Source organism: Pseudonaja textilis, chromosome 1 (assembly GCF_049901715.1).
Source record: "Pseudonaja textilis isolate UNSWEBS1 chromosome 1, rPseTex1.2, whole genome shotgun sequence".
Lineage (NCBI taxonomy): Eukaryota > Metazoa > Chordata > Lepidosauria > Squamata > Elapidae > Pseudonaja > Pseudonaja textilis.
This window is the reverse complement of record NC_141990.1, coordinates 78,153,741-78,180,125: the sequence shown is the minus strand read 5'-3', so window position 1 is coordinate 78,180,125 and position 26,385 is coordinate 78,153,741. Positions and strand designations below refer to the sequence as shown.

The window sequence follows — 26,385 nt, the reverse complement described above, 5'->3', positions numbered from 1 at the left end:
AAAGCATTTATTTATGAAAAAAATATGGCTTCCTATCTCTCAGAATGATCTTAGGTAATGCATAGCAACCAGTTAAAAACAACAGCAGAAAATGCAACATACCCTCCCCTCCAAGGCACCATAACAACTCATTCCATTGACCCTTGCGGGATTCATCAGTTCAAGTTCAGCACAGTGTTGTAGAAGACAACAGTGTCTTGAGGATAGCATACAATTAGTTGACTGTTTCAAATTCTCAAGGGTTAATATGGCCGTAGGCAGTACAGTAATGGGAAATTGAAATCTTTAGACCGACTATAGTAAACATGGTTTTCTCCACTGAGTCTTATCTTGTAGTCCTGGCAACACTTAGTTTGTGATAATACACCTGCTTAGCTAACTTGTTTCTCCCTTGGCTTGCATTGTATGCAATTAAGAATGTATCTCTATGCTCTCTTGAACCCGTGTTTGATGTAGAATTTCCCTGGAGTCTGTTGTGTTGCAACTGGAAAACTAGCAGATATCTTATAAGCCATGCAATCATAGAGCCAGGAGTGTCAGCCAAATGACCCAAATGACCCAGCAAGCACAAAATCTTTTAACCAGTTTATTTTATCTAACAGAATAAATACTACAATGATCCTCATAAAAGAATAAACAGATGCAAATGCATACTTTTTTAAAAAAAGGTAGCACTCAGAAAAGAGAGAATGGGCAAATACCGTATATCAGATTGGTCACTTTCCTCTGTACCTCTCTTATTCTCTGTGCCTTAAGATACTTTTCAAAGTCACCTTTCCAAAAGATTTACTCCAAAGCTTATGAACACTTCTCAGAAAAACTGACCTGGCAATAACATTGCCTACTTGTTTGTTCTCCCTGATCTTTTAAAACTCTTTAAATTTTTATTAAAGTCTTTTAATTAATCTTATTATCTTGATCCTTTATATTAACAGTATTAAGTTCTTAATATATGTTAGAAACTTGGTATTTTATTTGATTGCTTGGTGATTATATTAGGTTTGTTTTTCACTTTTATATTTTTAATGTGCTGGTTTTATATTTGACATACCATTTTACCTCTCTATATATAATGTTTAGAAAAATTGATTTTATAAGCATCTTCACTGATAGTTTCTGCAAGAATAGTGAGACAAGTTGCAACTTTATTTTAAAAAGCTGTGCATAATATTTAGAAAGTAAAAGTATTTGAGAAAAACTTTTTTCATATATTACAGTAGCACACCGGAACCAAAACAGCTTCTCACTGTATGCCCTTTACACTCAACTCTAGCAATATATAGAATAGAATAGAATAGAATAGAATAGAATAGAATAGAATAGAATAGAATAGAATACTTTATTGGCCAAGTGTGATTGGACACACAAGGAATTTGTCTTGGTGTAAATACTCTCAGTATACATACATACATACATACACACACACACACACATATATATCTGTCTGTGTGTGTATGTTTTCTTAAGTTTTTGTGGGTACTTACATGTATGGTATTCAGCTTTGTTCAGGTATTTTCCCACGTCATGGTAGTTGTGCTTTTAAAGTTGTAGTTACGTTTCGGCAGAATCTCATCTGCCATCATCAGGCTTCTGTATTGTGTTCGTCTGTGAGTCAGACTTTCACAGCAGTTTCAGTTTATTGGACCAATAAACACAGACCAAGACTCCCAACCAATCAGGATGAAGAAAAAATCATTCTGGCACAGCAGTAAGCTAGCCCCAAATTTAAAACTGAAACGGCTGTGAAAGACTGACTCACAGATGAACACAATACAGAAGCCTGATGAGATTCTGCCGAAACATTGCTACAACTTTAAAAGCACAACTATAATGACATGGGAAAATCCCGAACAAAGCTGAATATCATTCATACATACATACATACATACATACACACACACACACACACACACACACACACACACACTTGAGAATGTTTTGTTTTTCTGCATTATAGGCTGATCAGTTAGTGTAGCAAAATGCAGCAGTTTGTTGCCAAAGCAACAAGAAATCACCACAACATGCAACCAATTAACCTGGGATGCAGTTAGGAATATTAGGAGAATTTACCATTGGAGGCATTTATTTTATTCTGTTGCCATTACTTCTGCTTCTCCAAGATTATGGCATAGTCCTACTTATGTTTAATAGATTCATAGTTTTCTGAATTAATTCAATTTCTTAGGTTTGCATCACACATTAAGCTATACCTTAGTCACATTAGTTGGATTCATATAACACAACATAACAATATGGTTTGTCCACTTCGTGATTCGGCATATCAAAACATTGAAAAGGGAAGGTATAGAATAACATAGGGTTGAACCACCTTGTTGAAAATTCTGGGAGTTGTGGATTAATACCTCTGGAGGATGCTAGGTTAGGAAATGCTGAGTGCACAGTCATAATAAATCCTTTGTGTATTTTATGTAGTAAGGAGGCAAGAAACAGAAGTTAGGCTGAGGTTAATGAGGTCTAGGAGTTTCTGGTCCACCGTGGCCCTCATGGTTATACAGCTGCTTTTGCAAGCTTGGAAAGAATGACAATTTTTTAAGAGTTGGCAATCTAGTCTGGAGAAGTTAATAATAGCTAACTTCTTTGGATAATGTGTTGTGTGGGGAGATGGGCTAGTGGTTTCTAAATGTTATAAGCAAATTTAGAATTTTTGATAAAATTGAAGCACCTTTTATTAAGGTCCCATCTTTTCTGCAAAATTATCAATTCAAGCACCAGTTTATCACTACATTTTTAGCTAAATAGAACTCAGTCTCTTTTACACTGCCAGTGAGTGTGTCATTGTGAGGCTTCTCATTGTCAAAGACTCTTAGCAAGTTGCAAGTATCTGTATATGTGATTTTAGATAATTATACCTTTCTCGTGCAGGGGGGAGGAGGGAAAGAGAAAAAGATGACATGTTTTGATGCTTGCTTTGCATTTTCTGGGATGTGCAACTGCCTGACCTGATCCTTCTTCCTGCAGGGAGAATGTTTGTGGATTACTAGAGAATATAGCTCTGATTCAAAGTGAGTTTCTACTACTAATGGATTCTAAGGAAAGAAGTGGTCTCTATCTCTAACTCTCAAGGTTTCAGAAGCAAAACATCAAATGGGCAAAGAAGGGGGAAGCTGTAGTTCGTGTGTGTACACGCAGGTGCATGCATGACAAGAGCAGTAAGAAAGCAAATAGAAATGTGAACTATACCTTATATTCTTATTTCATATTTCAAAAATTCTGCTTTTGTGGGAAGTAAATCACTGTCCAGGCCCTAGAATTGCTCTTTTTATCAGGTTATTGGATGATTTAGTTTAAAACCAAATAAAGATGGAACTTGTGAATTTGATTAAAACTTGCTCCAAACATATAATGCAGATCAGGATTTTGGATGCCAGTTATCTTTTAAAGTTCTTCCTTTCTTCTTTAGGTATTTTTATTAACAGCATAACATACAGACTTACAATGATTTGTTATCACTTTTACGATTGCAGTAGATTCTTTAAATTAGTAAAGGTATACAACATTTTAACTGTGAGATGAGATATGAATAACATTGTTAATATAGTTATTTTTTGTGGGCTATATAATATTTGTTATTTTGTTTGTAGTATGGACTCTATAAAACTGCCTTCCCCAACTGGTGTCCTTCAGATATTTTGGAATTCAATTACCAGTATCATTGATTGTATAAAGCTTCTTTAGTATCTGAATTACTTCTTTTTTAATGGAAAACAGTGAAATACTGTTTCAATTTCAGCTGCATATCAAGGTCATCAATAGATTGGACTTTTCCATGTCACAGTTAGAATAATAGCTTGCAAAGGGTATTGTGCATTTTGCATAAAAAGTAGAAACTTATATGACTATAAGAGAGCCATTTTGAGGAGCGAGACCGCTGGTAGACCAAACAACGCTGATGGACACGATCAAGGCCGATCTAGAGATCGCAGGCAGACCCGACAGCGTGGCAGACAGAGAGTGTGGAAGCAGTACTGACTAGCGGACTCGCCGAGCGCGAGACAAACGCTGAAGAAAAAAAGAAGAAGAAGAGCCATTTTGGTCTAGAGGTTAAGGCTCCTGACTAGAAAGTGGGTGGCCATGATTTCTAGTCTGGCCTTAGCCATGAAAGTCAATTGAGTGATCTTAAGCCAGTCACTTTCTCTCAGGCCAACCTACTTCACAGGGTTGTTGTTGTTGTGGGGAAAATAGGAGGACGGTGCGTTGGATATGTTCGCCATCTTGAGTTATTTGTAAAAATAATAAAGGTAGGTTATAAACAAACAAGGAGATCATATTTTTCTCCTTGCAGGTGCTTGAACATCTATGAGATTGCAAGCCATTTCTTAACAAGTTTCTGGCTGGCAGTCAGTATTTCTTCTTCTATGCATTGCATGCCCTTGTAGTACATTTTGTATTAATTCATCCAAAATAATTATTATTGGTAGATCTGTACTCATACCAATTTGATTGAGGTTTTCTCATTCTTCTTATCAGATAAAAATAAACAATTTATAATATGCACAAAAAAGAATGTAAAGTTTCAGAAATTGTTAAGTGTGGTAGCTTATAATTGAACAAAGAGCGGCTGTATGTACTGGGGGAAGATGGATTTAATCTACATTAAATTTTCAGAGGGGAAAATAATTTTGGGTAGGTAAAGCATTTAAAGCTTAAAAGGGAAGAATCCCCAATCTGATGTCAGAATAGAAAAAAGTTACTGTTGGCTAATGCAGATTAATACTTTAGCTTGACAGTAACTATAAACAGTCCACTGAAATATTGTATTCAACGTTTAAAAAGTTCTGATAATAACTTTTGTAGTAAAACACCTGAGATATAAATTGCAAAAGCTGTATTAACTTATTAACTATTGTTAGCGAAAGATTGTTGGAAACTTGCCTTTCTTGGCAAGTTCTCAATTATACTGAAGTTGGCCATATGTTTATTTACCTGTGCATACAGCTGATACCTATTACAGATTTGGGTTTAGAACAAATCTCTGTTTTAAAATAAACAAATATATTACATACTTTAAAAATACCTATTGGTGATAAGGTAGTATATTATTACAATTTAGGTATCTGGTTTAGGCTAATTGCTAAACCATTATATGATTTATTTGATTTTAGCTTAACTTTAACATTGTGTCAACCCAGCCTTTATGATATATAAACTCTGGGTTTTAGTTTAGTGTGTTAATCATAACCATGAAGTGTGAATTAAGTTTATATTTCAGCATCACAGAAGGTGAACAGTTGATGAAACAAGTCCTTAGACAATAAGAATATTCATCTGGACATCAAAAATGTCCAAGATAGAGAGGCCTAGAAAAAGAAAAGCTTAGGACAGGCAGATAATTTTAAAGATTAGACTAGGTGATATCTAGTGCAGTTTGGACAAGAAAAAACTGCAGCAGAATTCTTCAAGAGTTAGAAAGCGTTGTCATTAAAAATACTGTCAGACTTTCTGATATAATATCTTTTAATTATTTGTTTAATTTATAGGCTGCCTGTCTCTCATACGGATTTGAGAAGCTAACTACTAAGAACCAAAGTATATGTAAAGGTATATAAAAAAATACAACAGGCCAGAAGAGTAATAAAAAAGTAACAAAGCAATAAAAACTAGATCAAATTAGAACAAACAAAAGAACAAAAAGAGAGCTCCATAATCACCTTGTCCCCAAGGTCTGGGAGAACAACCAGGTCACTAGATTTCTTGATACCATAAGTGTGTGTGTGTGTGTGTGTGTGTGTATAATATTAAATGTATGTGTGTGTATACAATATTAAATGTAATAATATTGTGAGCCACCAGAGTCACGTATTTTAGTGACTCCTATCTAAATTTGCTTAATAAATAATAAGTAATAAAATAAACCTAATCTAGTCCTTTGGGATTGCAAATGGGCTCTGCCTGTATATTTAGAGGTTGGCCTCAACATACAATTCAAGTATTGTCACTGCTCCTGCACATAGTCAATTTTTCACCTTGCCAGGACAAGGTGCTTTCTTGGGGATAAGCAGATATATGGTCTCCTTAGAAAGCCACAACTGATGTATATTACAGCCTAGCAAAGTGCTTGATGAGCAGTGATAGTGCCAAGTGGAGTTGCTAGTTGCTTAAGCTGACAAAAAAAAAGAAAAAGCTTCATAGAGGGTTAATGGGCTCTTCTTATCTCCCTCAGAACCACCAATCCCTTTGTACTGCTCATGTAAATGAAACATGTCCCAGGATGTGGTCTTTGGGAGTTTTGTACCTTGTATAAAAATGAATAGGAGACCTTCTGACTTATCTTGAAGTACTGCTACTGATTGTTATCATAGCATTCATGTGAATCCTGATTTTGAAAAGGTTTGTCTGTTTCAAAGCAACTCTTATCAAAAGTTTCTAAAGATCTAAGCAACCACCTGCCTTGATATCAACCTGACTGGGCACTGAGATAATCAGGAAAGCCTTTCTAAAGGTGCCTGGATTTCAAAAATTGATCCATTAGTCATGCGAGTGGGGTTTTTTCCCCCCATGCACTCCCTTCACAGTTGACATTAAAGGGTACATTAAAATACTAATCAGTGTAAAAGTATTTGTTCTTTTTTTAGAGCAATTTGACTATGCTTTTCTCAAGCTGGGTTTCATTTTCCATGGAAGTGTTAGTGAAAAGATATTTTTTTAAAAATTGCTCCAGAACCAATTGGCAAAGGAGGTGATAAACTCCTTTTAGTTGGTGAGTTGGTTGGTCACCCACTTCAAAAGACCATGGAGATTCTCAGTCGTCCAGGAGATGGTTGTCCCAAAGATGCTAAAGAAGCTTTCTGGTATTGAAAGAAAAAGCAGAAAGTCCAGTTGCCTCTTGAAAAAGCACTTTGGGGGCCACTTCAAAAGATTTTTGGATTCCTGCATTGAGCAGGGGAATGGACAATGGTCTAACTAGTTCCTTTCCATTTGTATGAATGTTCATCAGCATTACAGAAGTTTAGACTTCAGGAATCATGGGAACATACTGCTTTCCTCACTTGCTAGTGGAAATGACAAAGAGCTTGTTATGTTAACAACTCACATTGTCAGGAAACATTCCTGTTCCTTATCTTCTTTGTTCATGCAAAGAAGCTCTGCTAGCTTGAGGTTTTGTTATAGATGACTGCATAGCTTATCAGCCACATATTGTGTTCTTCAATCGCTCAACAACTTTCTTGTTTTCACACGCAACAGAAAAAGGAGAACACTATTTACTGATTGTCTAGTGGCTAGTCAATCTAATATACATGTTACTACAATCTCTGAAGAGGATAAGTAGATAGAGGAGAGCATTTCTGTGATTATTGCAAACAGTGGAGCTTTATTTCAAAATTATCATGAAACTTTGCTTCCCCCCTCCGAATATTATGACTATTCACCTCCTGTGCTTTTGTATACTTCTATCAATGATTAATCTGAATTTGTAAAGCTACAATACTTAAAGAGTTTCTCAAATTTATTTTGGCTGATATCTTTGTTTATGAGTTGGGATCTTCAATAACTCTTTGCTGATCCAACAGAATGACAGTAGGGGCCATTATAGTATGTGCAGATTTGTGCTTATTTGAAAAACATTTAAGACTTTGCCCCCCACCCCTTTAATAAAATGTTGAATTACTGGGAGGCAAATACTTACAATAGTTGCTACGATAATCCTAAATAATCTTAGATAGTTGTGTGTGGTACATTGTTGGCTGAACTCCTCTTAAAGTTCATGGTGTAAGGATGGAAAAAGTTCTGACATCATCTGGATCACAGTAATGCCTGAATGATTTATTTTATTTTGTCAAAAGCTTACAATACAATAGAAATAAGAATAAACATAAATTTAGAATTAAGAAATAGGAACTAATAATTGGGGACAATAGGACAGGGACAGTAGGCATGACTGTGCACTTATGCACACCCCTTAAATTGATTCTAATAGAAGGAGAAATCTTTTGAAGAACAATTGATTGAAAAGGTATCAATCTGCAGTTGAAGACACTATGTGGTCAAAACTAAAAAGTGTTTCATTTTGTTTATGACATGATGATATCCATTATCATATCTAATTCATAATTTATATGGAACAAAAGCAACATTTGAATCCACCCTCAGCTTGTGCAAGTTCCATCCATTACTTTTGTAGGAGGAGGAGTAGAATAATAAATAATATCAGTAACCTGGAACAAATGCAATGAGACAGAATAGCCCAAGAAAATAGGTCATTATATTTAACAGGTATAGAACAGGGAGAATCCAGGGATCTGAACTGAGATGTCTGATGATCCATTTTTAGTTTACTGTGGTGAAGTCTGGTTTTACTTATTTTCTCTTTGAACTGATTTTTAATTGAACAAAAAGCAACATTTGGACTTCATTTGAGCTTTTGAATTCATTAAATCAGTCTGCAGACGAATATCAAAGACAGGAGAATTAACAGACTGTACAAATTATCAAACAGCATCTATGCTAGCAAAATAACTCTTTGGATTATCCTATCAGAATCAGCATTGTGTGTGTGTGTGTGTGTGTGTGAGAGAGAGAGAGAGAGAGAGAGAGGGAGAGAAAGCCCATTAAAAGATCAAATTATCTTGTACAGTAATATTTCTCCCATTGTAAACTTTTCTCATCTGCCATATGAAAAATAACAGCACCAAATTTGCCAACATATTTCCACTAAGTGAACTACTGCACCTTATTAAGAAAATATGGAAATGGATCTGGGTTAATGGTGGACATCAATAGCAAATCAAGATTATATTAAAATGAGACTACATGCAGAATGATGCCATGAAACAAATCCCACTCATACATACTTGCAATCTGATGGAGATACATAAGCTGCAGTGTTTGTGTCGTGATCACTTGTCCCCTATGATAGCACTTTATGAGACTAAACTGGTCATTTAGAAAAAATACCCCATCTCAGCTGTTCTGATTTAATATACCGATATTACTAGATAACCTTAACATGCATATAAAACAGTTTCTCAGGAGTTTGCATCTTTTGCATATCATAACTTGATCTAAAATGTTTTTTATTCTGAACAAAATGGGTTCTATATGTCTAAGCAGTATTGTGAAGGTATTTTTCATATTAGTTTATTTCAGTGGGCAAATAAAATAAACCAAGCTATAACATTTGTTACCACAAATTATTCACCTTTCTAAGCCTTTGGAGAGAGGCATTTACAATCTTGTAAACATAAGCAATTCATAAAAGCAATTCTTAACCCTTCTGTTATACTTAAAATGTAAGAATTCGATTTGAAGTATTTTAACCACACAGCACTAGATCCAATCAAAGCCAACCTCAGGAACCCAGGGGCCCTAGGCTGATTCATGCAGAGTAAATGTTGATAGTTAACATGTTCTGGAAGCTAGCATGCTAGTTATAGGCTCCAGCTGTTTGGGGGCAGTAAAGATAATTATTTTTCTGAACATAGGGTTATAAAAGTTGCTTCCTTTGGAAAAAAAAAAAGATTACTCGAAGGGAAAGTACATAAACATTATCCCCTTTCTGGTTTACCCGATTTGAAAAAAACTTAGCCAGAGGAATTTGATGAAGGGAGGATTATATAAAGATTCATTTTTCTTTTGGATTCATGCAAAAGTTCCGTTGGGCCATTTCTGCTGCCACCCATTTTGCCTCTATGGTATATTTTTCTGAAAATCAGGTATAAGGCATAGGGTATCTTTTCTCTTTTTTCCTTCCTTTTTTTAAAGATCTTGAAGTATTTTCAAAGTAAATATGGTTTTCCTGCTGGGTTAGTTTGGAATGCCTTTGCTGGTCTTGAGTGATTCATTTACATTTTCTAAAATGCATAACAGAAACATGTTTCCCAGTAGATTATGAATGGAATATTTCTCATACCTTTTTGTGTTTAGAGTGTTCTATCAAAAACTCTGCTGCTAAGTGCTTCTTTTATGATTTGGAAAGTAACTGCTTTTTTAGTGCCCCCCAAAGTGGCATTAATTGTGTATCATGGGCAGACAAGGTCAAGTCTTTTAATCTTCTCAGTGTGAAATACCTATTCAAAGAATCATTAAGAATCCTTCCATATAATCTACAGTATTTGTATATTAACTGCACAAGGCCTCCCTTTGTTGCCCCTACAGCTAGTCCTCAATTTACAACTACAATTGGAACTGGAAATCCAGTTATAAGTTGTTACGTGGTAAATCAAGGCACCTATGTGACTAGAAGTAATTTATCATGACAGTTATTAAATGCCATAGTCATTAAGAAAACCCATTCATTTGAAAGGGTGTTTGTTTTTGCAATCGTAAATTCAAATGGTTGTAAAACAACCAGTTGTAAGTCAAAGACTACCTATAATAGGACCAGTGGGTTTTTAAAAAAAGAAAAATACCATTTTCATGATGGAAAGCTTATCTTTCTCCTCCATGCTGCATCGAGAGCCCAGGATGGGTTGACTCCTTCCTATGACATCATTTAGCTGAGTCTGTACTAAGATATAAAAGCCAGCCCCTGGGAGAGACCCCAGTTTTTGACTCAGCTCCTTTCAGTCAGTAGCTGTGTCTCTGAAAGCGTTTCTGTTAGAGAGCACTCACCAGCAATCTTCAGTACCTTTTTTCCTCGCTTCAAGCAGCTCCCAGGACAGCTGCTCTTCCTCTCTCTCTCTCTCTCTCCTGCAACATTGGGAGCAGCTTTACAGAGCTCTGTGCAGGCAAGCTGGGCAGCGTCTGTAGACGTCCCCCACGCCTGCGGTTTTGAGTGATCGTAAAAACGATCAGCAAACTGATAAGAGCATAAGCCAGCTGATCGTGTGGCTGCTTGCTGCGTTTTTCCCTTGCTGACTTCGCTCGGGGCTCTGTGTAGCCTAAGGAGCGATTCTTCAATCTTGGAGCCTGTTTCCTGTAGTTGGTGGCCATCTTGGATTCAAGACTTCCACCATGAGGTGAGCGGCCATTTTCGTTACCAAAGCCTCGGGGGGTGGGGGTGGCGAGCCATCCTTGATCTAAAATTTCTCAACCAATTTGTAAAATACAGGCGATTTAAAGTGCAGAGTCTGCATTCTATTTTAAGAGAGCGTTCGGGAGGGCGATCTCCTTTCTTCCATTGATCTCACGGAGGCTCTCCTCCACACCCCCATTTGGCCTCATCATCGCCAGCATCTCCGTTTCTGTTATCAGAATACCCATTACCAGTATTGAACACTTCCCTTCGGCCTCTCATCGGCTTCAAGGGTCTTCATGAAGGTTCTGGCAGCATTAATGGCATCTCAGCATTCTGTTTCAGTGAGGATCCAGTGCTACTTGGACGACATTTTGATTCTGCCCATCGGGATCTGCAAATTACCCTGTCATATCTCCAGAGCCACGGATTTTTTCCACTTCGTCTACTCCAGTGGTTCCTGCTTCCCTACCAATGAGCAGGAACCAGCCATTCATCCATCAAGGTCCTGCTCCACCACAAATATGGAGATCTCTCAATTGGTGGCATTCCCCGTTAATCTGGAAGGGACTCCTGTTCAGGGACCCAGACAGACTAGTGATAACCACCGATGCCAGCCTCCTGGGTTGGGGTTCCCATATGCAGGGCCGGATAGCTCAGGGCGTTTGGTCCAGGTCAGAGCAGACCCTTCTCATAAATTGGCTAGAGCTCAGAGCCATTTTTCTAGCTCTCGAGCATTTCAGGTACTCAGTGACCGGCTCTCATGTTCTAGTCCTTTGGACAACATGGCCGCAATGACTTATGTCAACTGGCAAGGGGAGACGAGGTCCAGGGGCCTCTTGGGAGAGGCTCTACAGTTGGGGTTATGGACAGAGAAACACCTGTTGTCGATCTCGGCGGACCACATCTCCGGGGTCGAAACTCCCAGGCCAACTGGCTCAGCAGGAGCCTAGTCGACCAGGCAGAATGGTCCATTCCTCCATCTCTATTCAGGGACCTTTCCCTGAGGTTTGGTATGCCGGAGGTGGATCTCTTCTCCACTCCTCAAAACACCCAGGTCACCAGATTCTTCACCAGGTTTCCTTGCCAGGGAGTGGAGGGGCCCAATGCTATTCAGTGCAGATGGCCCAAAGGTCTCCTCTAAGCCTTTCCCCCGCTTCCCATCATTCCGGCACTAATTCGGAAGATGTTGGAGGAACAAGTGGAGCTCCTCCTCCTGGCTCCCTATTGGCCAAGGAGGCCCTGGTTTGCGGACCTGATCAACCTATCGGTGGCTTCTCCTTGGAGGATCCCAGCTCATCTAATCTCCCTTCATCAGGGGATTCTGTTCCATCCAGAGCCCCAGTGGCTCAAGTTGACCGTGTGGCACTTGAGCGGCAGCGGCTAGAGGAGACTGATCTTCCAGAAAGGGTCATCATCACTATCCTGGCATCTCACAAACCTTCTACAAGGCGCCTGGAACGCTTTTTCCCAATGGTGCCTTAGGGAGGGTCTCTCTCCTGCTTCAGCTGAGTTGGCAGAGATTCTTAGATTCCTTCATCATGATCTGGAGAAAGGTTTGGCCCTCAACACCTTACGCAGGCAGGTTGAGAGCCTCTCCTCGGTCCTTTCATGGGGTTCACTTCCTTCCTTATCCCATTACCCTTCAGTCAGGAGGTTTTTGAAAGGGGATTCCAATCTGCACCCACTGGTGGTTCACAGGTATCCTTCCTGGGATCTTCATGTGGTCCTTAATGTCCTTACGGAGCCCCCTTTTGACCCCTTAGAACAGCATCTCTCCGTTTCCTGACTCTGAAGGTGGTGTTCCTCATTTCCATCATTTCTGCCAGGCGGGTATCCGAGCTTGCTGCTCTTTCCATCAGACAGGACCTTTGTTCCTTTCACGATGATAGGGTTGTTCTCCGTCTGGACCCCTCATTTATTCCAAAGGTTAACACCTGGTTTCACAGGTCCCAGGACATTGTGTTGCCTGGCTTCTGCCCCCTCCCGCACAATGACTTAGAGCAGCAGTGGCACATGCTAGACATAAGAAGGGCTCTTAGAATATACATTAAGCGCACTTCCTCCTTCAGGAAGTCGGAAGCCATGTTTGTTTCCTTTTCCCTTCTCACTTGGGGCACAAGGCCTCTTCTCCTACTATTAGCAGGTGGGTCAGATCTTGCACTGAGCAGGCCTACAAAGCTGCGGCCCTTCCGGTTCCTCGAGGTGTGACAGCACACTCTGCCAGAAGCACGGCCACTTCTGCTGCCTGGGTGACCCAAGCACCCTTGGAGGAGATCTGTCGTGCGGCCACGTGGACTTCCCTATCTCCTTTCATCAGACAGTACTGTCTGGATGCCTTTGCCTCGGCAACTGCAGCCTTCAGTAGACAGGTGCTTCAACGAGTGGTTTAACAGTCAGTGTGATGAGCCGGACGAGCACCCGCCCGTGGACATGCAAGCTTTGGTATGTCCCATCCTGGGCTCTCGATGCAGCATGGAGGAGAATGGGCGTTGGTAGAAGTTACCCTGAATGCCCTTTCTATCTACTCTGCGAGAGAGCCCAGCCCCTCCCTTGATTCGTCCGGAGAGGGTAAGTCATATTTCTGTATTCATTTTGTGCTTTCAGAGACACCTTTCAGTCTGTCAAGTATCTTCGCCAAAGCTTGGGTCTCTTCCGGGGGCTGGCTTTTATATCTTAGTACAGACTCAGCTAAATGACGTCATAGGAAGGAGTCAACCCATCCTGGACTCTCTCGCAGCATAGATAGAAAGGGCGTTCGGGGTAACTTCTACCAACGCCCATTTTTGGGACAAGCAGAATGCATTATGTACTGCTGGGAACAATGGTTTCCAGAATTCTGAATTATTATATTTGCTGGATGGATCATAGTGTCATACTAGATATTATTTACATACTGTAGATGATTCCCTATTTTGTGAACATTTGGTTTAAAAATAATATTAGGGTAAGATATTGTGGAATAGTAGTACAATTTTCTCTTATGCAGTCAGATGATATTCTTAATACTTGAAGATTTAATGACAGGATATTGCCACAAAGCCTTATAGGGCTAATTATATTAGAGGTAATATTCTCTGTATCACCAGGGCATCTTAGTATTCTCACTATTTGCACAGAGATGCTCTCATGGTACAGGGGTATTAATTAGAAAAAGAAACCAGCTACCTTTAATGTTGACATACAGGCCAGAGGGATTGATTAGAAGATTAATCAACAGAAGGGATGTTTCCTTGTCATCAGAATTGGTATCTAAATAATGGTAGTTTATTACCCGTGTCATTATTTAAAATCCACAGTCTGCAACAGATATATTTTTATCTGCATTTTCAATCAATAGCTTAGTACTATTCATGGCTGAGAATATGCTGAATATAAATATGTCAGATTTCTGTCTTAGTCGATGTAGTGTTGAAGGTTCACTCAGGACGTGGCAATAAATTTCCCTCTGGAAACTCAGCTCAGGAGCTAACATTGTAAGAGTCAAGGACAAGGCTTGGATAGATCTGTTGCTTTTATTGCAGGCGCAAGAAGCCATAATAATGGGGAAGATAATGAAGATGATCTACCACTGCAGAATGAAACAGTCAGGGCTCTCTATTTATAAAACCCCTAGGGTCTAAATCATATATCTTTTTCTCACTCCTGTGTTATAATGGACTTCTTGCCATTCAGTGTAGTCTGGGATGTGCAGTGCACTTTGTAGCATCAGTTGTTCAAATAACATTTTCCCCAAGCAGGTTGTCGGTTGAGAGATGAGATGATTGGGTAGGTTGGGATTCTGAAAACTTGGTGAATAATGGATGGGCAGTCTCAAGTGCACGGGGAAGGCCGCAACTGGGGATGAAATGAGACATTTAAGAAAAAGATGTACCATCACTAATATGGTACCCAGGGGCTTGACACATAATTACAGTAATAAAGCTCAAAGAAACCATGTCCCAAGATACTTATGGGGAGGAAAGAAGATGTAGCAGCCTGACCAGTTTGCTGATTAGAGGTTTGGTGTAGTGATGCATGTGGCGGGAGAAGCAAAGGCCTCGATGTCTGTTCTAATGTGCGGCCATTAGAGAGCAGAGCTGGAGGCAGGTTGTTTTAAGTACTCTGAAATGTCCCATTGCCAGCTCTTGTTCCAGAATTCCCTCAAGGGAAGAGGGATACAAAGCTATTGTGTTATTGTGATGCTATATTCACTCTTCTTAGGCAAATGGGAAGAGTGCCCATAAGGCATTTCCTTGAAGATCATTTTGATCTGCATAAATGAGCTTTTGTTAAGATTTGATCAGTTAGGGCGGGGATGGGGTGGGGGCAGAATGAAGGGAACCTTTAGAGTGAAATACTATTTTGCCATCACAGGTTGGGGATATAGTGTTGGTTTTTAAAATTAAAACACAACAAAACTCTACTCATTTAGATTGGCACTCTGTGACTTTGTTAGTAGGTGACAAGACCTATTGTTTCAGTCTCTTTGAAATGCATCTTTGATGGCAAAAGTTCCTTTCTAAAAAACATAATTGTTTTGCTTGGCCAGCAGAAGATGTCTAGATAAAGTATGCATATCGGAGCAAGCTGTCTCCAAATTCTGGCATGGATTGTAACAATACAGAAATCGGAAGTGTTAGCTTGAAGAAAAAAGGGATGATGGGTTTAGAGGTAAAAGCTGTTTGGGTAGGATAAATTTTTGCTCAGTGTCAAAATTCCATCTAAAGAAGCCCCTTCTTGATAAGGTGACTGAGCAAGTATACAACAAAATTAGGGACAAACTTATTAAAATTAGCAAACCCTGGGATATATTGCATGTCCTGAGGAAATGTGGTAAACCCACTAGTTCAAGACAGGCAGACCACAGATTCATTTTTTCTAACTTAGAATTATATGGGTGTTGAAAGAAATATCCTCCTGGGTTCAGTTCCAAGTAGGGGAAAAGACACTGGAAACATGGAGGCTATTTGGAAAGATGGTTTAATGGTGGACAGGATCACATGGCTTGGAGCTCCAAAGTGAAAAAGAAAGGATCACATACTTCAAGGTGAGAAGGTCAAGAAGGAAAGACCAAGATGCTGAGAGACCCCTATAAAACCTCTGTTGGGCCCCACTTTAGTGTTTCTTGTTCCTGTGTAAGAAATGTATCCCATTGGCTGTCAGACTCCCAGGGGCGGGGGTCTTAGCTAACTTTGTAGGCTTTATCAGGACCACATGGCTTCACCCAGACCAGGTGGTGAGATGGGTAGACCCTTTATTATGTAGAATACTCTGGCCCATGCCTTAATGGCCCATTAGCAAAGGTGGGGGGGGTGAGGGGTGAGTTTCTGCTTCTCTGAGTTTCAATTTTATTTTTTTTAGGGGAAATATTCTGCCTTTTTAATATTTCCCAGGACATTTCATTTTTCTAGGAGAGGGGTGGGTGCTAACTTCCTACATGGGCTAAGTTAAAGAATTGCCTAAACTGTTCACTATAGGTAGCAGGATCCTGAATACTACTGTAGATCAGCATTTCATCCCAACATTTTATTAAAAACACATCAAATGGGCCATGAAAGATAGAAACCATAAATCTTAGGAGAGATTCCAGACAAGATGAATAGCACAGTGTCATAGTCAAACTTCCCATACTGGATGTCAACTATTCCAGACCCTCTGTCACATGAGCTTGATTTAAGTTCCTCTGAAATCCAGATTGGTAAAAAATGGGTGCTTTTTGCATCAATTTTGACAGTGCAGAGATGAGGGGAAGAGGTTAGTGATCCCTAAGAGTTAACAGAGTTCAGAAAGTTATAACAATGGGCCCTGTACCAGTTAAAGAAAGGATTATTATTATTTATTATTATTGTTAAATTTGTTTGTCACCCATCACAATTCGAGGTGACTCTGAGCAGATGGCAGGGAACCAATTTGTTAGCAAAAAAAAAGAGAGCACTATTTAGGGACAAAGATGATTGGATGGAGCTCTTTGCAAGTTGTCATCAAGATTTTTTTTCAGGCTAAATACCGTAATTCTAATTTCTGACACAACATAGCAGCATTTTCCAGGAATTTGTGTCCCAGGTTTATGATGCAGTCAGAGAATTGGAAGCAGAATGTCGTCTCCCCCGCCCCCCACAAACAAATCAGCACAGTCAGCATTAAGATGGGAAATTCCATGTATGCTGGAACAAGCAGGAAAATGGGACTCCCAGCTGCATATATTCAATGTTTGAAATTTCTACTGAATGGGCAGGAGGAAGAAGACTTAATATTAACTATAATAATGGCATTTCTTCTCTCACATGTACTTTGAGTCTTCCATTGATCCCCAAGCAGAATTGGATTAATGCAGACAAAATCTCTGAGGTCCTGTTTCATTTAATATTTCCTCTTTAAAGTAGTCAGTTAATCTTTTTTTTAAATCCAGCCTACATCCCTAGCTAGCAATTGCAAGTTCAGAAAATATTCTCATGCAAAGCACTCAACCTATTACAGGTGACACGCTTTGCAGTTGTCTATCCCCTGTTGGGTGAGATCATCAAAATTAGTCCTCTGGAAGATCAGGAAATGGGCATGGTTGTCCAGGTTTGAGCTGTTCTGCAGCTGGAGAGGGATTGTCAATTTTTATCACGTTCTCTATCAAGAGGCCAATTATAAATCCTGCATGACATGGGAATATCCTCAGGTCTTTCTGAGATGTTCACCTCACATTGAGCTAAGAAGCTGGTAAACACACATCATGTTTGTCAGACAAGTAGTATAACTGCTGCTGCCATTATGGCTGCTGGATCTGGAGCAGGAACATTTGCTGAAGTAGTTGTTTTAATATAAATAGAAGAACCCACAATAATGAAGATAAGTTACTGAAAAATCAAGCAGTCAAGCCCTTTATTCACTTTAAAGCTTATGTTTCTTTCTCCTACCCTTATATGTTAATGAAATTCTTACCACTTATTTTATAGACAAGGATTTGAAGGGCATTTACATCTCCCCCCCCCCCTTTTTTTTTTACAACAATCTTGTCTGGTCTTAGGTCCTTGCTAGTTTCAACCCTCACATGCAAGTTCCTTGGAGACCCAAACAGGCAACAACAACTTACAAACAGGCCTTTGAAAATAATGAAAGGATAATGAAAGGCAGTTTGACATAGGGCAGCATGGGATAACTTTGAAATTATTCAGATGTGCTTTAAAAAAATAACTTTGATATAAGTTATGAAGAAATTTTGAGGACTGATTATATGGTACAAAATTTCTTCAAAACTTAATATCAAAGCATTTGTAAATATAAGCAGGTCTGAAGAATTTCAAAATTATCCCATCCTGTCCCCACCTTGAACTAACACAAATAGGTGGGTGTAGTGAAAACTGAAGCTGCCAAAACTAAAAATGAAGCAGGCACATAAGGAAGAGAGGAATGACAAAAAAGCCTGGAATCATGTCTAAAAGATTCCTTCAGGAGATAAATTAGAAGAAACAAAGTCCTTAAGGAAACAGAGAGAAAAAAGTCACTTGATCAAAAGAAGTTGGGCCTAACACTTGGGAAACGCCTCCCCAAATCCTATCAACATTTACCAGACTTGAAAATCAACAAGGCAAAAGTAGCTGCCAATCTTGTGAATAATCAAAGCAAAGACTTTGGGGGAAATAAAAGGGGCCCAGGAGCTGGCTCATTCTTCAAGTTCTTTTTGGATCCATACTTGGAGGCTTCTATCCCTTTGGCTAATGCCTGCCAGCCTAGTTGAGGTAAGTGTGGATGAATGTGTGTGTGTATGTAAAAAGAACAAATGTATATTCAGCCAGTAAAATTTTGCTGTTACTTTAAATTCACTGAAGCTCTGTGTACTCCAAAGAACTGGTTATGCCTCAGTTTTGGATGAAAGTGATTTGAATGTGGCTGTTTTCCAGGGCTGTGAGTGTTTGAGACAGTAACCATAAGTCAAACCTGGAACACCTGGAACTGCACCCACTAAAGCAGAAGGATTAGCTCTAGAACTGACATTGGTCAATAATGTAACTGCAACTGGATTACTGAGGTTTCTAAACATTTTCAAATGCTGTACTGTATAGAGCACGTATAGTATACCAATAGAACATGTACCATTATGGCTTGTTCTGAACTTTGAAGAATGGATGCAGTTGGTGCATTAAATTTACCAGGCCACGGCTGAAACCTTGGCTTCTACAGCAAAAGTGGAATACTTAAGTGAAGTGTGGAAAAATTAAATCCTGATTTTTGTATCTGCTTTCTAACTGATTAGGAGAACCTACTGCTGATTGTATGATGTTGGTTTGGAACTAATACTTTTCCTTGGATTAAAATGAAAAGAGCATGTGAAAGAATATGTATGTTGGATGTAATCAATATAATGATAGCAGTAAACCAAAAACCTACAGATGATTCCTCAAAGTGTTTTCGGTGAGGGATAAACTGGTATTTAGCCACATAAGGACCTTGTAAGATCAATATGATAATGCAGAAAACACCACCCAAGATATAGGTTTTATAAAAGTTATAAAGGTCTTACAGTTTTTGAGTCACTCTGAACACTTATGGACTTTTCTCTCTCTCTCTGTCTCTCTCTTCATTGATTCCATTTGTACAGCTATCCATGTTTGTGATTCTGGGCAGCTCACAGAACAATAAAAATATAAATAAAACCAACAATCAGACTACCATAATAAAAGCAGCATTAAAACTCAATTCAGCTTTGCAATATAATCCATTATTTCCAAAATGGAAAAACACTGGATTTTTTGTCCAGCTTTTTATCGGTCTGCCTTTGGCTGTTTTTCTTTTTCTTTAATTCAGCTGAGGATAAGCAGCAACCACTTCTGCTACTCCTGAAATGTGGAAAATAGTTTCTTCAGTTAAGCCAGCATTTATTTTCTAACGACATAATTTTATACATATCTATTCTGAGATAAATCCCATAGAGTACGAGGTAAATCCCATAGAATGTGTGGCTCTAGAATTGCAACCTTGAACGCTATTATATATTCATCCAATATTGTATACTATTTAAGGGTAGTGGTATTTGCATCCTTGAACTTTTAATAATGCGAATTTATAACAATTTATTAAACTTGTTTGCAGCTCAGCTCTCAATAATTTATGTGTGTTTATAACAAATTATTAACAAATGACATCTCTAGTGCAAACACTCAATAATGTGTTGAATAAATGGCTAGATGTTCTTAAGAAAGAATTGCCATTTGAGAAATTAATAATAAGATACCTGCATATTGTTGTGAATGTTTAACTCTAGTTTAACTTGAAGGTAATTTCTAGTTTGCATTTGTATGTAACTGAGCATGGAATACCACACAATACATGAAAGTAGTTAACATTAGCATCACATACATTCTCTCCTGGCTATCACTGGCTATCCTTAGCTTTTGGAGAGAATATAGTAACAGTGGGAAGTACTAGTATAATTCAGCCAAGGTTTTACTTTGATTCACATAAAGTCCAAGGGCCGCATGGCTGAGATTTAAGGGGGTTGCAGTATAAGGCACCTAGAAAGCCTTATACTGCAACTCCCTTAAAACTTGTCTTAAATCTTCGTAAACCCACTTAGAATGTCTGTATAGTAGTTACATTGCCATGTGCCATTTAATGTTATTAGCTGCCTTCAAATTTTAGGTAACTTTACTGTTGCTTTATGTACTAGAATAATTATTTTATGAATCTACAGCATATAATGCTTTACCTTTATAGCGCAATACCAAAAGAGGTATATTAAAATTCTTAGTAAGGAAGTGGGCATCCTTCCAAAAGTAGTACCTACGCACACCTGATTATAGTGTTTCAAAAGGGCAACTCCAAGTAACATTATTTTAATAGAGTCAGACTTATTGATGTGCAAGTTTGGCAGCATATAAACTTGGCAATCCTGCAAACTGCCTGGGGAAATATAAAATATCAGTAAATAAGAATTTGGGAGCTGCTGTATAACAGCCGGTGACAGAAAGAGTTAAGGAAAAATAAAAGTTGGCTGAACAATGAGATATACACTCCTATTTCAGGACTAGGGATTAATAGTATATTTCTGGATCTAGCTAAAACTTATTAAGAAAGCAAAAGTGGGGTACAACAAATGGAATTATTGTAGAAGGCAGGGCACATGAATTTCTTCTGAAACTGTTAGGATCTGCCTCTGTCTGGAAAATCCACTGATGAAGTATTCCAGTCTCTGTTTTCTGGGTTGGGAGTCCCCAGAAGATATAATTTGTGTTGCATTATGAAGGTCATAAACCTCATCATACTTGTCAGGCAAAGAATGGAGGGTGTGTGTGTGTCAGAAATTGGTGATTGAAATTGCTTTTGCCACCACTGTTGTTACATTTCCAGATGGAATTGGTGTGACAGTCAGAGCTGGTTGTAACCAATCAGCTGAGTTAGGTTGTTTACCACCTAGTTTAATTGGTCCATCTGTCATCTGGTTCTGGTGCTGTGCCACTTGGTTTTGGTACAGGAGCAAGGAATTAGCCGCTGGCTCTTAGTGATGCTTCAAAAAAGTAGGAATGGTCTGAATCTGATACTTGAATTTGCTCCTTCCCCATAAAAATGTTATTGCTGTAAAATGAAAATATTTCATTTTTAGTAGGTGCAAGGTCCAATACTTTGGGTGGTGAGAGCACTGAACATAATTATTGCAGTGGATCAGTCTTACCTCAGGCTGTTTCTTTCTCACTTTATTGGAGCGATCACAGTTTCTTGCACTGTTAATCTGCTAGATGCACATGAATGTGTTGGCATAAGAGACGGGTTTTCCAGACTTGTACTTTTTCTCTAAATTAGAGGGATGTTTATTTGGTAAAGTACTTTTAGGCAAATAATTTGTGTTTATTTCTAATATATACAACAGCCTTAGCTTAGCAAACTATACAGACGTCTCTACATCAAGCTTTTTACAGTTGCTTAGCTGTCTTGCCCCCCCATTTTCCTGATTCACACTAGTGTTCCTTATCACAACTTTGATACAGCTTCAATACTTTGGTATTGTGGGCTTGCCTTTAGCATAAGGAGAAGAAAAGAAATGGGGAAACATAAAACTTCTTGTAATTGTAGTACTCTGTCAAGCTGTTCTGACTAACCCAGATTGTTGGGGCAATAGGCTGACTCTATAAACCGTTTATAGAAGGCTGTAAAGCACTGTGAAGCGGTATAAAAGTGCTATGGCTAAGATTTGGTCTGCCTTTTCTGAATTGTGCTGTCTTTTCTATTTGCTCTGCGGACCTCTCTTTCAGATCCTGCTTGCTTCTGTAGGTCTTCATCTGCAGGTTCCTCTTCCAGCTTGTCCCTGGTTTTGTACAGCATGTCCAGTTCACATAGGACCCATACCGTACCAGTGATGTCTGACAAAACCAACAGCCTATTGTTTAATTATATGCTTGCCCTTTTTATATATTTGTGCTTGCTTTGAGGTGGCTTAATTAGGCAGGAAGCTTTTGAGTATCTAGATGAGAATCTGCTTTCAAGTAGAAAAGAACTTTTTTAACCTCATCTTGCTACAGTATAATTATTTGTACTGCATTTTGGGAAAAGTACATACTGGTAGTTCTGGAACAGCACAGAAGTTCTTGTTTTAAAGCAATCAAAAGAGAGTTTGTATTTTATGCAACAGTTGCTGCTAAAAAATACAAATTCTCTATTGATAGAATTTTGGATTTACATGGAATACTCCAGAGGTTACTGTGTTGTGTGTGTGTGTGTGTGTGTGTGTGTGTGTGTGTGTGTGTGTTTTCTTGGATCAGCACAACAATTGATAAAATGTTTTTTTTTCCATTTTTGAAAATAAACTCTTCCTTCCCTTTTTTCTTTCCCTATTATCTTCCCCCATTCCATGTTTATTAACCCATCTTATTTCCTTCTGACGAATTAAATATAAAAGGATATTATTATCTTCTAATGCCAAGCACATTTCAGCAAATGTATTTGCTGTAATAAAAATTGAGTAATGGAAGCTATTAATATTGTATCTAAAGAATAGCTTACTCGATTTTCCAATATTATATTTAAATTCAAATAAAATGAAAATGCTTTTAATATTTGGGGAGCTAATGATGATTTTTGTGTCAGCAATTCCTCAAATGTATTTTGGAAGGGTTGGGAGAAAAGGCAAAAACAGGGACTTTTGACCTTCTCAAATGTTGTATGTCTTTTGCCTAAAAATTATCTTAAAGGTGGTTATATTTCACTCCTTTCACTACTTAATCATACTCTATCCATTTTTCTTTATCCCAAGAAACAAATTTATGCTCTCTTTTTTCATGTTTTGCCATTTTTTGAAATCAATATAAAATATTTAGATTCACAAAAACCATAAATTTGGACCATACCTGTGAATATGACTCATCAAGCACTTACTAAATTGGCATTCTCCCCTGATATTTTGACAGCCATGTAATTTTTATTTTTATTTTATTTTACAGAATTGAAAGCATCCAGACAATTCTGACTTTGAGTGAGCCATGACAACTGCCATAGTTAAATGGTGAAGATAGATATAGTCCAATTGCCAAATTGAAGGTGTGATTATAATAACATATGTGTCTGTTTGTGGGTCCTCATACACACCCACAAACATATTGTTGCAGCCATTCAAATCGGTTGTTGCAAACTTCAACATTTTTGCAATTTATGAAAGTTATTGCAAACATCAGCATAGCAACCTGACAGCATATGAGGACCAAAAATCCATGAAGTACGATCTGCTGCTAGTGGGCAGCCTCCCAAATGATCTGCATCGAGTGAAGAAAAAAAATTGCAAAAAGCAAACACAGCTAAACAGTCTCTGAACAGAGTAAATGGCACCAAAACATTTAAGAAAGTGATAAAATTTGAGCAGGAAATAGAGTGATATTGTCATTCCCAAAGGAGGAATTATGTGAAATTATCACATCTTTTGCTGTATTAGAATTGGAGTCACTTGGATTTAATACATTTGCTAATTAAGGAGTGACAAATAATTTTACAGTAATGATTAAAGAAGAACAAGCTAAGGGGTAATGGGAATGCTCTCAAGTTGACCTTCGGTTTTCACGCTTGCATTAAATTTGACAATGGAGCTTGCTATTTTTCCTTCTCTGTTCCTTGTTGACATGGTACAAATAAAAATAAATATTTGATCATCAATATTACTCAAAGCTTTTGGAACACTAAAAATACACTCCACTGCCACAAATGTATTGGTTAGAATTATGTATTTGAGCTCTAACGTAGCCCAGTAAGGAAGGAGCCTGTTGAAGAGCCAAGGAAGCAACGTGGGCAACAGCACAACAAAAGAAAAATTGGGTGTTTTTTAAAATTAGCCCGACACTTATTCCGAATTGGCCATCTTGCCTTTCTTTTCTTTTTCCAGCACACTTGTTCAGTAAATAAAATACTGTAAAATAATACCTGCTTTTAATTCTGATTCATGTTTTAGCATTGAAGATATAGACTTTCCAGCAAAAGGGGAAAGTCAACAGCCCATTATTTTGGAGGAGGCTTCATTAGTCACCCAGGTGAACTTTCTTGCTTTAAAACCTTTAGAAAGGTTTGAAAAAGTTTTCAAAGAAAACCACCTGCTAAATGAAAAGACACTTTTGCTTTTACGCCTCTGCGCGGCAACAATTTGTGAGGAAGCAGGCAAGGCAGCGCAATAAATTGGGTCACCTGTGGAAGCGGCAAGAATGCCACCGGCTGCCAAAGAAATGGGACTTCCTTTGGATTGCAAATGGTCTGGGTGGAACAGTGAGCAGCTGAGTTTAGAAAGGGCTTTTTTTCCATCTGGCCTGGCACGCTGCTAACTACGCCGAATTCTGGTCTTGCACAGTCTGTGTGCCTTTTTTCTCCCCTTTATGCAATCTTTCTCAGCTTTAGCAGCAGATACTTTGGTCTGGTGGGAATAACATGCCAGAGGGTGAATTTGGGGAAAGATAAATGAATACACTCTGGGTTTGCAAGTCCGACTGGAGGAAATATTTTTAAAGCCTTAAGTTACTTGAAAACCTTCACTTCTGCAAATTTTTGTCTCTGGAATTGTGTAATGCTGTGCTGGAAATCTCAGGCCGCATGGTGGTTCTGTCCAACTGAGCAAAAAGACAACTCGCCAATTCTTGGAGCGCCTCTTCTGCAGTAGCTGTTTCTCCAAAGGATAAGTGTACCCCTCACTCCACTGACTCCAAATCAAGATGAATCTGACTGATTTTCATTTTTTTAAGTGTTACATTTTCTTAGCCAACCATCATCATCTTTTATAAGGAAATTTTTCACTATGCATTGGTTGGATATTTATAAAAACTGATCTCTTCTGCTTCAGCCCCTCTCGATTCAGATCTGTCTTAAAACTTTTGGTCCTCTCAATAGAAATTACAACCACAAAGAGATTTATTTATACTTGCTGTACTAGACATAGTACTTTTCTTATGTCAAAAGGGAAACCTACAACAAAGCATGTACGCAGCAGTGGAACATGGGCCTGTTCTCTTTAGTGATTCCAACATCCTCTGTCTCTCATGGAAAGGCAGGGTTCCAAAAAGTGAAAAGGAGAAACCTGTATGCCGGAGGCGATATTACGAGGAAGGTTGGTTGGCCACAGGAAATGGCAGGGGAGTAGTGGGCGTTACCTTCACGTCCAGCCACTGTAGAAAGGACAGAAACACACCCCAGCGAATCAACTTCAATTTAAGAGGCCACAACAGTGAGGTGAGTAAACTCTCTATTGCTAATGTTCAATATAGGAAATAGAACAGTATCATCAAAGCATACAAACAAAATAAGTGGATAAAGGACCCTACTTGGAAGTCTGTTAAGATAGTTTAGTTTAGTTTATTGTCATTGCACCTTGTACAACGAAATCAAACACCATCTTCAGTGTACATCATGACCATGAAAATAAACACAGACACACATGCTTCATCATTCACACATTGAACCAAAAACCCCTGACACCACACCAACATTGCACTATACGGCAGAATTCAAAAGAGCTTCTGCCCTGGGATTGAAGCTGTTTTTCAGCCTATTTGTCCTTGTTTTTATTATTCTGTACCGTCTGCCAGATGGTAATAGTTCAAAAAATGGGTTCCCAGGATGAGATGGATCTTTGAGAATGTTTTGAACTTTCCTAAGGCAGCGGGAGTTATAAAGCTCTTCCAAAGAGGGGAGGGGGCAACCAATGATCTTCTGGGCAATGACATTAACCCTCTGGAGTGCTTTCCTATCTGCCACTGTGCAATTGGCAAACTATACAGAGGTGCAGTGTGTTAAAATGCTCTCTATGGTGCAGTGGGAGAAAGTCACAAGCAGTTTCTCATTCAGTTGTTGTTTTCTGAGAAGCCTCAGGTAGTATAATCTCTGCTGGGCCCTTTTGACCAGGGCTGCAATGTGAGCACCCCAGGTCAGGTCCTCTTTTAGGGTAACACCCAGAAACTTAAAACTGGCCACTTGCTGCACTCGGTCTCCATTGATAAGCAAGGGCTGGATGTCTGATCTGTTCCTTCTATAATCCACTATAAGCT

The 26,385-nt window shown here is 38.7% G+C and overlaps 1 protein-coding gene across 2 annotated transcripts in view; it reads left to right on the top strand.

The window, feature by feature from the left end:
* TULP4 (TUB like protein 4) overlaps positions 1 to 26,385 on the top strand; it is a 92,457-nt gene that overhangs the window by 9,819 nt on the left and 56,253 nt on the right. For both annotated transcript variants that reach the window (XM_026705061.2, XM_087938910.1), the window contains exon 2: positions 23,314 to 25,570. In XM_026705061.2, the coding sequence (XP_026560846.2) occupies positions 25,319 to 25,570 (252 nt within the window). In that variant the 5' untranslated portion in view covers positions 23,314 to 25,318. The remainder of the gene's footprint in view (positions 1 to 23,313; positions 25,571 to 26,385) is intronic.